The sequence below is a fragment of the Sphaeramia orbicularis genome, chromosome 1 (genome assembly GCF_902148855.1).
Source record: "Sphaeramia orbicularis chromosome 1, fSphaOr1.1, whole genome shotgun sequence".
NCBI lineage: Eukaryota > Metazoa > Chordata > Actinopteri > Kurtiformes > Apogonidae > Sphaeramia > Sphaeramia orbicularis.
This window is the reverse complement of record NC_043957.1, coordinates 31,736,767-31,752,027: the sequence shown is the minus strand read 5'-3', so window position 1 is coordinate 31,752,027 and position 15,261 is coordinate 31,736,767. Positions and strand designations below refer to the sequence as shown.

Below are 15,261 nucleotides of genomic sequence, written 5' to 3'. Positions count from 1 at the left end.
CTTTGGCTTTGCAGTTTATTTAGAGAAGATTTACTTACGTCTGTGGCTGTGCAGGATCATCTCCTAATGTCACACTTTCCCCCTGGATCTCATTGAAGCACTTTTCACAGAAATGATACCTGCAAAAATCAAGTTCAAGCATTAATATATTCACAATTCGAAATATAGCTGAATATAGACACAAGTTAATAGTTTATTCTGCAGGTTTCCTGAGACTAAAATGAATCATACATCTAACCCTTTTAAGATTATTTTGAATGCAGTTTAGCATCTATGTCACTATTTGTTGCACAGGTAATCTTATTCTTAAGTTGTGCAGTGGCTATCAATCAATCAGTTTTTAGGACCTTTTTAACTTGCACATCTTAAAATTTTTATTATATTGAGACTAAGAATTTTTAAGGGAGCAAGGAAACCTTAATTTTAGTTCAGCTCTCAAGTACTTGTTGCCATTCAAGTACACGATTAAATAATGTAATAGTTAGTATTCAGGTATGTGTGTGCATCCAATACAGCTACGTAGAAAAGAATAACCCCTGATTTTTGCTTTGTAACAGAGCAGGGAATCCCCAGGCTCCCAGAGCGTGTAAGTAGACTGCTGTGTGAGGGACTTAATGCTGCCTGTCAGACTGTGCTCTATCACTTCTGCTCCTACGCTACTCCAATCTCAAAGGTGTCAAGTCAGACTGAAAAAAGGCCTGCAGTTGCATAGTTCATGCAGCAGAGGGTGCAAGGGAATGTGGCACAAGCAATCATCCAGTGGCTCTCAATGGAGAGTAAATGGCAATGATGAAAGCTATTTGAGGTCTTAACCGAAGTGTTATATTTTCATCTGCTGTTTAAAAAAAAAAAGAAAAAGAGAGAGAAAAAGAGAGCGCCGACGCTGATTTCACCCAGTTCCTCTACAGATGCTGAGCAAGGAAATAAAAAAAACTGCTCTGCTGCTTTTGGTGAGTGCCATTCTTGAGGGGTTTGGACATTTAGAGCATTTCTCAAGTGCAATGCTAGAACCTGGTTGTTAATATACACCATTGTTCTGTAATCTCACATTGTGCCAGGTCCTGGAGGAAGAGACATTAAAACCATAGCTGTAAGGACGACGCCGCTGTCTGGACCACACTGGCTTCGCTAGAGCCACAGAGGAACAGATCCCAGGCTGGAGGCGATGGGTAATACTGATCAAATGGCTGCACTTTTAGCTCCTCTAAACACTTAATAGGCAGCTGTGCATGCAAATGTGTGGCATGTTTGAGAGGATTCCGGGAGATTAAAATTCCTGCTAGTGAAATATTATATTATAACCAACATATAGTTGAGTTTCAGTCCCTATAACTGTAGAATAAACACAGAACCAGACTAATGTATACAAAAAGGTACCTGTTCTGGTAACTATAGTATGTGCCTCCAGTAGGTATGGTGCAGAGCTGTTTGCCATAGCAACAGAGGGTTTGAGGAGAGAACTCATACTGCAAATAAAAGTGAAATGACAAGGAGGTCAGAAGAATTTCACACACACACAATCATTTTATAAATCCTTTCTATCTAGATGTATGTAACTACTTAGAGAAAGTTAAGCTTTGGTTTAGTAGTTCACATTTGCCTAATTTTCAGCTGAAAGCATTATCTTTACATGGATGTGATGATGAGCGCCAATATATTTATCAACACATAGTAACATGCTCATCCAGAGTCATGTCAAATGAAGTAAACAATAAAAATCAGTAACCACAATGACTCATTTTAAAGCCTTCAGATTCTACTCCTTTCATCTTGTGGTTTACAGGTCTATGAATCTTATAGCTCACCTTCCTCCCACAGCAGTAGCCCAGGCCCTGCATAACGGGGTCGATCTCAGACTCGAACACCTCAGCCAGCTTGGAGCAGTACTTGTAGACTCGGGAGGTCTTGCGGTTGTAGAGCCAAGCATTATTAAACATCAGCCAGACATCGTCCACATACTGCCATGGCTCTTGGTATTGGCCTGTGTCAAGCTTGCGCTTTATTGTGGACAGGTCTATTGGGTTCTTAACAATGTCAAAGTAGTCCTGTAGATTGGGGAAAAGATAAATGTGATAAACATCATCGATTTTTTTTTTTTTTTTTTTTTTTTTTACCTTTTTTAAAATTTTTTTTAAGAAGGAAAACATACCGGGATGCCCAGAAGCATGGGGTCTACTGGCTGTCTAAAGGGCAGTGACTCAGGATCCTGCCTGTACAGAGACTCTAGTGTCGGCATCAGAGCCTGACGCAACTCCTCAGGCTTAAAGACTGAAATAGACAAATGGAGGGCAAGTTGAGTACACCAAACATGGACATGTAAAAGAGAAACAATCCGTCAAGTAAAGAAGGAACAACCTGTTTCTGAGTTAAAACATGAATATGCCTCGCCCTCTATCACACATTTGTGAAAGAATAAAACAAAAGCAGCTTCAGAAAAAAAACAGACTTATTAAATATAACAAGGCGCAACTGCTGACCACTTGGTCAACTGCAACATTGTGATTCTTAATGTGGCCAGTATTACATTAAATTTCTAGTCATCTACAATCTCACTAACAGTAACTGGATGGTATGTGTGTTGCAGAGGCTGTTTGGTGTTTACTAATTCAGCAAATGGGGTGTGTTTGCTGAATTAGTAAACACGGTACATTTCATTTTTATTGCTAGATTGTCTTTGCCTGGTTGTTTTGTGCTTGAGTGGCCCTTGATAATTTAAAGACCCAATTAAAAAAAAGTTTCTATGGAGTAAAATACTCACATAGATCATTGTACATTCAACTTGTTGATAATCGGTGTTTAGAAGTAAATATACTATACAAAAGAACTTGATTTGTATTTAATTACAAATCCAGTTGCAAGTTGCCAATTAATACAGTACAATTAATATTTTCTTTAATCGACCGACAGCCCTCCTAACTACAAACCTGCTTATTAAGCAAATTCCATATACAAATTCAAGTCTCAGCATCACTCACTTTTCCTCCGTGACTGAGAGGGTGATGAGGAGGTTGTGCTGTTGGCTCCACCCTCTTCTTCATCTTTGGGTTCTGTCTTCATTTCCGGCTTTTTCTCCTCCACCTCCATTGGCTCCTGCTTCTCCTCTGGCTCTTCTTTCTTCACCAGAATTGAACCAGAGTCATCCTCAGTCTATAGACCAAGTTCAGAAAAAATAATAAAATAATTAATACAAAGTCATACAGATATCTTGTTTGGAAAAATAAACACTAAAATTCATCTGCAGAGTAGTGACTGCAGAGAACAGATTATTGGCTACATGCAGAATAGAAAAGGGACAAGACTAGAAACTCAAGAGTGTCAACCTCCATTAAGGCAGCTAGATCCCTATGATGGCATACCATCCTTAGCAGTCACATTGGCTTCATTCATAATTTCCCTTCATGCATTTTATCATCACTTGCTTGAACCATGCAGCTGACAAAATCGTGTGTGACCTTCAACCTTTCAAGGTCAAAGTTCATGTGGCACAAGACTGTGATACCATGTATGAATTTGGTGAATTAGAATGAACTCAGATGAGTTTTGACCAAAATATGATTTTTCTTCATCCCGTGTAAAGTAATTATTAGATTCTTCCTGACCTTGACAACTGACCTAGACAGGCCCAAATTTAGTTAACTGTAGTTTAGGGCTGCACAATTAATCATTAAAACATTGTGATCTCGATTCACACATGTATGCGATCTCATTTCTAAACACAGACGATTCTTAAGCATTTTATTTCATGGGCTGCATTACAAACAAATGCCCATAAAGGCAGAACCGCAGCCACCTCTTCCCTCAACCAATGGTAAACCATCTTTACAACACGTGTGCCTGCTGCTGTCAGCTGCAGTTGAGTGAAGAAAGCGTGAATTACAGCGGAGAAATGTCTGCAATAAAGAGATTGAAATGGATGAAAACCCCAGTGGTAGTGGTGAGAGTCACCCACCTGAGCTCATGCCCAATTAAGGTTCACATTCGGTGGTGTTAATGTCACGTCGGTCTTATTTTCTGTCATCCAGATCCAAGTGTTTTCATTTTCACTTCTGACTTCTGCACTTCTGTTCTTATTCTCCTTTTCTTTTCTTTGCCGGTGAGGATAATTCAGCCTTTAACCAAGAATCCAAAGTCTCGCCCTCTCTAAAAATTTTATATTAAAAATATTCCATTGTGCCAGCTGGGAAGTTTCTTTGCACTGCAAACTTTCACCGATCAGCTGACGTCGCTTAGCAACCAGAACAATAAGTGCAGCGTTTCCGCTGGTAAGGTTTATCCATGCCACCACACCAAACATTTTATACAAAAGCATCTTTAAGTACTTAGAAAAGCGCTATATAAAACCGATGTATTATTTTTTTTTTTTAAAAATCATCACCGCCATGTACTATACATGTATAATATATAATAGGCCAGGACAGGAGAATAGGGAAAAGGTAAATGAGCATAAAGTTTCACTTTCACTTCTGCAGGTGGCATGGACCGCACCACCCTGTACCCCCATTGTGTAAGTAGGACAGAAACCAACATACACGCGCAGATAACCAGCCGAAATGCCCGCACATGCACCCCCGCCAAACCGTGCGCATTCACCCCCCTCCTCCCTCCATTACACACAGCCACACTAACAGATCAATTCCACAGCAAACACTGCGTAAGTTACCGGACTACTTGCGGAGTGATATGAAAGACTCGAATCAGAAGTAAAAGAACCCATTTTACTTGACAGCAGTGCAATAAACATTTTGTGAAAAAAATCGTGACAGAGAATCGTGATTTCAATTCTAAGCAAAAGAATCGTGGTTCACATTTTTGCCAGAATTGTGCAGCCCTACTGTAGTTACTCTACTTCTATATACATGTATATCTCCTCCCAAGCACAGGAAATATAACATAACTCAATGTCTCCTGTGGAATTGATCTGTTGGTTTGGCGGTGTATGATATAATTATAATTATATTCTATAAAAACTGGGTGAATGAATCAGGCACAGATGAATTAAGAGGATAACTCAATGAATACAGACAAGCAGCAGAACCCACCTCCATCTTAGGCTCAGTTTTGCCGCCAGCAGCCTCAAACTCCTGTTGTTCATGGTGTGGTTCTGTTTTCACCTCTTGAGGAGGCAGGTCAGCTCCAACATGCTGTGAGTGCAGGTCAGCGCTAGCAGCTGAGGCGGGCGTGGGCACCCGGTTATCCAGACTGGCCCCTGGTTGAGACAGCTGAAACACAAAGGGGAGGTGGGAGAAAATACATAAAATTACTATTTCAATGACAACTGAATATGAGATCAATGCTTTTGGCATGCTGGGTGTAAACTACGACACTGATGAACACCTCCCATATTGATTCATTAGTCGCTTAAGTTGAAAGATGCAACATTCCCATTATGATGGATGCTACAAACAGTGAAGATGCAGTTATACAACAGAGAGGTGAATGTGGATGGGACGACTTGGTACATGGCAGGGATGGGAGTTTGCAGGGGAGGAGGGGGTCAGAGTTGAGGACATGCGGAGGGTCTCAGTCTCACCGGCGTGGTAGGGGGCTGAGGCGGGGGCTGCGTCTGTGCTGCTGCAGGGAGCTCCGCCTGGATTTGGGACTGGGTGGGGCAGGGTGGGGTGGCACTCTGTGCTGGTGCAGGGCCAGGGAGGGTAGGGGTGGAGCTGCGGCTGGAGGGCTGGGGGTGCGGCAGGTTAGTGGCCCCCCCAGCCGTGGAGGCAGAGGAGGCAGCAGGCGGAGGCGTGGAGTGCAAGGGGGTTTGGGAGGAGGCTAGCTGAGGGCCCAGTGAGGGGCCAAGTGCATTCATGGGGAGGTTAGCACTCTGCTGCTGCTGCTGGAGAGAAGGACACACAGAGGGGGCAGGCGGACATACAAACACACACAAGACAGGCAGACAAACATACAGTCACAAGGTCATACAGACAAACACAACACCACACAGGTTTTAGGGTTTAGAGAGCGCCTCGTGATTGGCATGAGAGCAATTTAAAAGCAATTAGCGCTTAGTATGATTGGTTGAAGTAGTTCTGTTTTAGTTTCCTAATGGCTAGCTGGAATTAGCACTTTGTGGAAACAGTACAACCCAAAACAGCACAAACAGCCACCACCACCAGTCATTCAGTTACTCCCCCCTTTATGTCTCACCTGGGTGACAGCAGCCTGTGCTTGTGGCTGACCCATGCCAGGTCCCACAGTGACATTCATGGTGCCTGTGGCAGCAACAGCAGTGGTTCCTGGGGGAAACTGGGTCTGGGTCAGAAATTGTCCCTGGTTGGCCGTCTGGCCTACCATATTCCCGCCACCATGGCCAGCCATCATGCCCTGGGCCTGGGGCATCCTGGAGGGAGACATGCCCATCTATACAACAAAACAAGGTGTTACTCCAAGGAGATTACAGTGATAAAGTCCTACCTTTCCAGAAATAGTAGCTATGGCAGTAACAGTCACATGGTAGGCACAAATGACGGATACCAAAGCAACATTTTTGTCAAATCAGTTTCAGCTTTAAAAACACTCCATCTGTTGCTCTAATGACTATTTGTGGCTCTTTATGCAATTTGAAAAAACACAGCATATTGTCATGAGTGAAACCAATATTAATGCAAACGCAGCTCACAAACACAACGTAAAGCTGTCCATTTGAACCACAATTATAGGAAAAACTATGTTCAGGGTTCTAGTCAAATTAGTCCCTCACATTACACTAGTAAGACTTGCATTTTTTTCACAAGACAAGATGTACTCATCCTGATTATTTGACATCAAAAATTTTAATTGAGCATGTAAAAAGGTCATCTCTCTACCACATTACTGCACAATCTGGCTCAACTTTACGTGGCCAAATAGTTTAGAAATGTATCCATGCACTAATCTGCATTTTTCTTTACAACTCACCCATAAACAATAATTTTTTTGAGATTTTACCTGAGACAGTGACTACCCTATCACATATTCACCAGGAGCTGAGCAGTTAATAGTCCTAAATAAGAGTTGGCTTCTGTTGACAGCTAGAGCGTGAAAATATCAACAAATGGTGTTAAGTCATGTTACTTTATACGTCTCATATGCGATGTCTGTAGTGCGATAGGTGCCCAGTTGTCCACTGCCCTCCTTACCGGTGGGACGGAGCTCATGTTCATCTGCTGTGGATGGTTCATAGGTGAGGCAGCTCGGGCTCCCATGGGTGCTTGGGATATTTGGGCATTGGGCAGAGCCATGTGGTTGAACTGGTTGATTCCTGTACACAAGAGCAGACCAGAGTGTTTCAAATATGTTAACAAACCTTTGAGGTCTACAGCAGAAGAGACGTTCAGAAACATCATCTAAGAGAACAGCAAAAACATTCCTCAATCATATTTTTCTTGTCTTGCTTTGCAATGCAACTTTACCACAACTTTTCTACAACTATACCAAGTAACATCTGCATTCCTAATCTGACAAGTGAAGAAGTAAGCAGATCTTACTAATAGCCCTGCCTGGTTGCACAACACTTTGACTCTTCTGCTCACTGATACCCTGCCTACCCAGGGATTCTAACTAAATAAATAAATAAAATGCAAAAATGGAGTGAAAGGTACATGTAAAGAACGTGTGTGAAATTCGAAAAGAATCAGATGAAAAGTGTCTGAGAAATCAGTAGGACAAAAATCACATACAAATGGACGGACAGATGGACGGGGTATAAAAATAACACAATAAGAACTCAGAATTTTTATTCACACATTACTACATAACCTCTCTGACAACAAGTAGGAAAATGAAAGACTTACCTTGGGAAACCTGCATGCGATTCATGATCTGATTTGGCATGTTAGGCAAAGGAACAGGTCCGTCTATTGGCAAAAAGAAAAAAGACAGTTTGAAGAATGATACAACCCCTGTGAAAACTGCCTCCACTGTTAGGGTTTTCTAAGTTAAAGATTTGAAGTTCAATCAGTGAATTCTACTCACTCTGTGGCCTCGGGCCCAGGGCATTGGGCTGCGGCAGGCCAGGCTGCTGGGCTCCCTGTGCAGACATTGGAGCCTGGTTGATGATCTGCTTCTGTAGCCTTGAGCGTCTCTTCTCCTCTAGTTCTTTTTGGATTTTATAGATCTTCTCAGCCAGGAAGTGATAGTACTCATCCTGAGGGCAAAGAATAAAAGCGCAAAGAGGTTAGTGTACTGTGAATTCTTGGGCTTTGCTGAAGGGCTACTTTACTGCAGATGATGAGTGCTGCTGTGATGTGGCCATTTTCATTCACTTACCCTGCTGTTAGCGGACTCGTACATGTCCCCTTCCACTTTTCTGGCATAGGCCACCAGGTTCTCCATTCGTCTGTCTTTCAAAGCTGCCGGGTCAGGGGTGGGGAATATGGCTTGTACTCTACCATAAAGGAACAGAAAGTATATCTTGTGTAATCTTTCTAATCTAAAAATCTACCAAAATCAGACATTTTAACGACAATCAAAAATCCAACAAAGAGGGAACTGTGCCATTGAGATATACTCACAGTTTGTGTACGAGGTGATTGCGCAGGTCCTGAGTGACATGCTCATGCCAGGCTTTCCTGATGCCTGTGGCAGAGATGGGTGCTGCTGTGGGAAGGTTGCCCATTGATCCCACAGCTGATCCATCTGACAGCAGCTGACTGAAGTTCGGGAAACAAGGGAAGTTACACGTTACATCTCATCATCTCTGTATCCTAAATATTTAACATTTCACAGGCAAATGCACAAAAACCGCATCCACTTCAGTGTTAAATCGTGAAGCTATATTTACATTTTATACAGCTCAAGTATTTTCACACCTATAGCTCAGTTAGTTTCTCTGGTCTGAATCTGTTAATAAGTTTTTTAAACTTGTTAAGTGTTTCCCTGAGGTTTCGTTTTCTTCATGGGGGGGAAACAAATTCATTGATATGGTCCAAAATTTGTAGGAGTGAAAACACCCTAAAATTACAATTTTTAGGTCACTAAATGCAAACCAGTACATCGACAGGAACTGACTTGTTAGTGTTGAGTGTGTTGGGAAGGGAGTCTGTGTGCAGGTTTGTCTGTTCTGAAGTGGTCACACCCATTGTTGCACCTCCAAGAGCCATCTGGTTACCTGTAAATACAAAAAACTTTGAGACAACAGTGGACACAAATGCAGATTTGAGTGTTTGCCATCACCACTCTACACTACAAATTGCCAGCTTTATGTTAAATATCATAAATACGTAAATAATACGCATGAACACAAGTAATAAAAAAAGTAGATTTTATCTTTTCTATTTCATGTTTCTCCCTCAAATGTTTCTGCACCTTGTTTCTTGTGTTTGTTGCTGTAAACACTACAATTTCCCCACAGTGGGATCAATAAAGTTATATCTTAATATAATCCCAAATTAGGAAAGGCTTCGATAATATGAAAAATGCAGATTAAAAAATAAAGCAGAAATATTAAAATGTACTATTATTTGTCCACGTTCCAAAAGTCAGCTTCTGTAACCAAGGATCGGACCGCAGCAATTTTGCCATCTGTTCTTGAGGACTGAACCCAAATGTCACCTTTACCTCCATCCACCGTACACCTACACTCACTCTTTAAAACAACCCTGGTGAATTGTATAATTATATGTTGTAGCGATCTGGCTCGTTTTCTTGTCAAATCTGTGAGAAACTGCTTTCGCTTTGTCGCCATTCCCACAATGCACTTCGCAACAAAATTTTCGAAAAGGCCCGAGTGACGTTTCAGTTTGTTATGTAAACAAGTGGACTGTGTTTATGATTGAGTCATCTTCAATGTTGCTCACTGTGAGGGAAGTGATTCAGGTGCGTAAGCAAAAAAAGACTAATGGATTAGTGATAATTAGGCTGTCACTCAGGTTTTACAAATTCTAAAAAAAAAAAAAAAAAAAAAAAAAAAGTCATTTAAGCCTGCTTTAACACTTTCAGTGCCATGGGCCGATTAAATCGGCTTTATGAAAACAACCTGTAAAGTGCCACGGGCCGATCAGATCAGCTTTGGAGAACACGCCATATTTGTGTACAAACAAACCATCCAGCCCCATTGCTTTCTCACATTTTGATGACGTTCTTTCTGTGTCCCCCTTTTGAGACCAAGCAGACGGGAATTTGAGGTCACGCGACCGAATAATATTTTTATATCTTTTTAATGTTTCTTATTCTCCGGTGTTTCATCAGAGGGAGCCCTCCATGCCGGGGGGCGGCTGTGGACTCCGGGGGCTGTGGCGCCTTCTCTCACTGGGGTCCGCTCCTTTCTGGTGGGTGGGGGTCCCAGTTGGCCCTCTCCCACTAGTTGGGATGCGGGGCTGTGTTGCCGGTGCCTGGTCGCCGGGGTCGGCGGCTGCCTCCTGGTGCGGATGGCTCCCTGAGACAGCGCCTCCTAAATTGATCTTTTACTTTTACTTGTACATTTTTGTTCTGGTCTACCCGTGCTCAGTCAGTCTTCTTAAGTATGTGTGAGCTTGTGGGTTTGCGTGTGTGTGTGTGTGTGTGTGTGTGTGTGTGTGTGTGTGTGCGGGTGAGTGGGTGGGTGGGTGTGGGTGGGGGGTGGTACTAATTTTTAAACTGATATGTAAAGCACTTTGTGCTACAGTTTTTAATGTATGAAAAGTGCTATATAAAGATTATTATTATTATAAATTATGCAAATTACGATCAATAATGAATCGGCTGCGTCCGGTGCGTTTTGAATCTAATCAGCAATCGGTCAGATGTTACCGAGCGGTTTCCTGCAGGATTCTTCAAATATTATAAAAACGACGCGAAATACTGAAAAACGGCCAAATTCTGTGGCACTTTTAAGGCTTATTAGCCCCTTAACTGTCTGGCACTTAAAGAGTTAAACTGTACAATATGAAGTTACAGCCAAGGGCAGTGGGCAAACATCATTTGCATAATTGTGTTAACATTTAAGCAAAACATGCTGTTGTCAATATGAAAATGTTTTAGTGATGCTCATGTATATATCGATAAGACAATGCAAAACCACAATCTGCACAGTAGAGGGCTGGACAGTGCACTCCCAACTCTTTCCCAATAGATAATGTGTGACATCTTGAAACACAAAATGTAACAAAAAACCCTGTGCTGTGGCACACCATAAGGCTTGTTTGTGGGAGGAATCTGACAAAATTTCACTATATAATAAAACACTTAGTGTCTTAAGTCCGTAAATGTCTTATATGTTATGTAAAGAAATGGCCAAATGGTATATGACTTACCAAAGTCTTTGAAAATTTCCTCAGTTTTGTGACATACATTTCAACAGTCAAAATTAACACAAGCCTTTATTCTGAAAAATCAATACATTTCATGAGGTGAAACTACAAATAATGTTCTGTTAAAGTGGTTATAGTGCAACAGATGTCACCGTTTTCAGTTTTGATTTCAGGTTAACATACCATCCCAACTTTTCTGATTCTGATAAACTTAAATAATTCAATTATATATTCTGACTTATTTAAAATCCTCATAGAATATTATGAGGTGTACAGGCTCATAAGCGTCATAGAAAGTTCAGAAATAAAATTTCCTCTTGTGAATTTACCGAGTGCATTGATGGGTCTCATCTGCTGCTGAAGCTGTTGTTGCTGCTGCTGGGCCTGTGCGTTCTGTGCGCCTGCTGTCTGTCCTGGGCCATGAGCCTGCTGGGCCTGGGCCTGCCCAGTGGCCTGGCTGCTGTAGGGCAGCCCAAGTGCTGCGTAGGCCCTCTGCATGGAACTGGGATCTATGGGAGCTGAGGTATTGATGGTGGGAGTACTGGGCTGGCCCACACCAACTGTGGACATGGGGTTCTGGAGGCCTGCATTGGGGGAGCTCAGCATGGCTGTGGGGAGAGATAGATCCATCAGTCCAAAATACAGCCGCACTGACCATAAAGAGTAAATACACAATCTTACTGGGAGAGACATTTGCTGGTGGGTTTTTACAGCAGTTTTATGTTTTTCTGACTTCCATGTGACTAATGTCTTCATATCCAAAGGTCCTAGAATGGGAGCAGTTTGCTTTAAAGTTATCAAAATTACAATATCACATCTTGTGATTGGGACTCAAAATCACAAGACATTAAGATGCAAAAGTCTAAATTACTGAATTTACCAACTGATAATAACCACCTTGCTTACACTGCTGGAGTACACAAAGTCTAACTAATGTGGGAAGGCTAAATTGTAAAACATTGGATACAGAATTAAGGATTAACAGATGTGTTTCTTTAGGGTTAATACAGATTCATAGTAGTCAAGCAGACATATAACTGATGTTTGGAACATACATTCAGATTTAAGTTGAAAATTATTAGAGCTCAAACACAAGACTTTGGTGAAATGCCTTTAAGATGACTGTCAAATCAAAGAACACAAGTAAGTGACACTTAATTGTGAATGTTCAAACTAAACAGAAGAAGTGTAAATAATAATCTAATGATGAATAAATGTTCTTTTCTCATTTCAGTGCTGATAGTGCTGTAAACATGAAATTGTTTGAGTGTTGAACAGAGAGAGGCGGCTGCATCAGAGCATTATAAGAGCATTATTATGATTTAATAAAATTCAATAATTGAAAAAAAACAAAAAAACAAAACTGTAATCAATAATCAGTTTGTCCCTTTTTAAAAATACTTAAAACAAGAGACATGCACAAAATTGAGATGTAGCAGCAGTACAATGCACTGAGATCATAAATGTACAGCTAAGCACTGCAAAATGTAGAGGACTGAATAAATGCATAAATCCCTTCAGGGCACAGATCATTAACATATTTCCCTGGGTTAAAGCTTTGGTCAGACTAAAACATTGCTCAGTATGTGCACAGACAAAAATCGGAGGAGGCAGAACAAAGCAATACTGCACTGTGTTTGTGTTGGCAGGAGAGAACACAAGCCCCAACATCATGTACTTTAACATGCAAGCCAAACAGGGACAGACCAACGCTGGAATGCTACAAGTGATGAAAGACGCTGAGCAGAGCAAAGTTAGAAAAAAAAAAAGAAAAAAAAAAAACTAAGTGGGAACAAAAAAAAAAAACAGGACAAAGTTTCAAGTAAATGATGTTATTAATGCAGATATACCAGGAACAAATGTAAGAAATCCAACAAACAGACTGTGTAGCCATGACAACTGAGAGCATGAAACACAACAGTAAGAATAGCGCTCTTAGTATGTGGCAGAGAGACAGAGGCTCTGTTCTAGCTGGGAGTAGCAGTAAACAGCCAAACAGCCAATGGCTCAGCGGGACACCTCAAGCACACGCTCTGTGTTTCCTCCCTCTCTCCCTCCATCACACTCCTGTGTGTCAGATTACAAGCCCAGCAGGACCATGATCTTACTCACTGGGTGCTCGTAGTCATCTCTGAAATAAGCTGCCTAACCAGCTTTGAATGACAAAACCTTCACACCATGCACACTCATACTTCTTTTGAATTCATATCAGATTTGGAAAGCAACAAGCAGGTCTTATTTTCTCTGTAGCAGTATCTGTGAATTTATAGAATTTAATATAACAAAATCTGGACTCCAAATACATATACCGTACTTTCAAGGCTAAAGGCGCACCGGAATATAAGCCACACCTGACTATAAGCTGCGGCTGACTTTAAGTAGCACCTGACTATAAGCCGCAGGTGTCCACGTCGTGACGTGAGATATTTACACAGAAAGATGGTAAACAGAAAGATTATTTAAGTATTTATTTCCATACCTTCACTGCTTTTTCCAAACAGTGCCTGTAACACGGCAGTAAAATGGCAGGAACACGGCTGGTTAAAAAACCCAGAAAAGTCACTGATCTCTATCTTCATCTTCCTTCTGCATATTGAAACCATGGCAGTTGTCTTCTTCAGTGTCGGAGTTGAACAGCCTCAGAAAGGCTCCGTCACACACCTTTTACGTCTCTCCTCCGTTGTTGCTCAATGGCACTTCTGTGCTGCAGCTCTACTTCCTTCTTGGACAGACACATCGATTTCGTTTAATTTAAAAGCTGCATCATATGCATTTCTTCGGGTGTTTTCCATGATGAGGGTTTGTGCATGACACGCAAAAGGATCGTTCAAAGTTAAGATTAAAACTTCTCCTCTTCACATCACCTCTTCCACGTGTCTGTCTCACTTTTGCGCTTCCTGCTAGATCATCCCCTGGTGGCTGTAAACCCATATACGAGGGCTGTTCAATAAGTTCATGGCCTCACCCAGAAATACTGGTTGTTATAATACAGGATGTTACATTCTTTCGTGATGGGATAGTGATGCTTGAACATCGATGGACCAAGTGCATTGCTGTAAATGGAGATTATGTTGAAAAATAAAATACAAATTATCAGTCTGTGTTGTTCTGTTCTGGGTGAGGCCATGAACTTATTGAACAGCCCTCGTAAATCTATACTCGAGCTGCATCACTGTATGAGCCACAGGGTTCAACACGAGAAAAAAGAAGTGGCTTATAGTCTGGAAAGTACGGTACTTTGTAGGGTGGCTCGGGCTACAACAAATGACTATTTCAATAGTCGACCAGTCATCGGCAACTGTGATGACTAGTCTCCTAGTCAGATTATGAACTGCAATAATAATAACAATAATAATAATAATAGTAATAATAATAATAATAATAATAATAATAATAGCCATTATTTCTTTTGTTTACAATTGCCTCCATAAATAAGTAACATGTTGCGTAGTACATGTCTGCTTTTTCTGCAAAAAGTTGTTCATGGCTCCTGTACTTTTCTTAACGCTACATATATACATTTATTATGAAATTGTCACACACACTGACAACATAACTCTTTAAACCATCATGATCCTTCACAGACCAATATACTGTAAGAGGTTCGCTACTAGCACGGGAGCTACTTATCTTACTGAAGTGCATCTGAATCGTCCAAAATGTGTTCCCTCTTCAAATGTTCATGCATAGCTGAAGTAGCCCAGTGGTACATGAAGCTCAGCTTACAGATTTCACATGTGATAGATTTCTTGGTTGTGTTACATATGAAAAGTTCCCCAACTCTGGACCGTGTTTGTTTTGCATGGGCCTTGCTTTAGCTGCCCCCATGCTGCTGCTTCCCCTTCTGTTCCCCGTCACTAATGGGCATGTGCTGTCAGTGCATCAAAGATATGGGAAAAGTGAGATGTCTCACACTGAGTTACTTCAGTTGGTTACAGTGAAACATTGTTTAGTACAGCATTGCATGCCGTGGGATACACACAATGTCTAACAACAACACTAACAACCCATCGAGTAGTCGTTGCAGCCCTAGTGGGTGCACAAGAAGAGTAGCAAA

The 15,261-nt window shown here is 41.4% G+C and overlaps 1 protein-coding gene across 1 annotated transcript in view; it reads right to left on the bottom strand.

Moving 5' to 3' along the window:
- Positions 1–15,261, bottom strand: part of crebbpa (CREB binding lysine acetyltransferase a) — a 53,581-nt gene that overhangs the window by 9,475 nt on the left and 28,845 nt on the right. Inside the window, 15 exon segments of the mRNA XM_030135641.1 lie at positions 39–119; positions 1,378–1,466; positions 1,806–2,045; positions 2,150–2,268; positions 2,976–3,147; positions 5,040–5,219; positions 5,531–5,833; positions 6,145–6,357; positions 7,116–7,237; positions 7,770–7,832; positions 7,951–8,122; positions 8,245–8,362; positions 8,490–8,627; positions 8,986–9,085; positions 11,534–11,812. Coding sequence (XP_029991501.1) covers positions 39–119; positions 1,378–1,466; positions 1,806–2,045; positions 2,150–2,268; positions 2,976–3,147; positions 5,040–5,219; positions 5,531–5,833; positions 6,145–6,357; positions 7,116–7,237; positions 7,770–7,832; positions 7,951–8,122; positions 8,245–8,362; positions 8,490–8,627; positions 8,986–9,085; positions 11,534–11,812 — 2,389 coding nt within the window.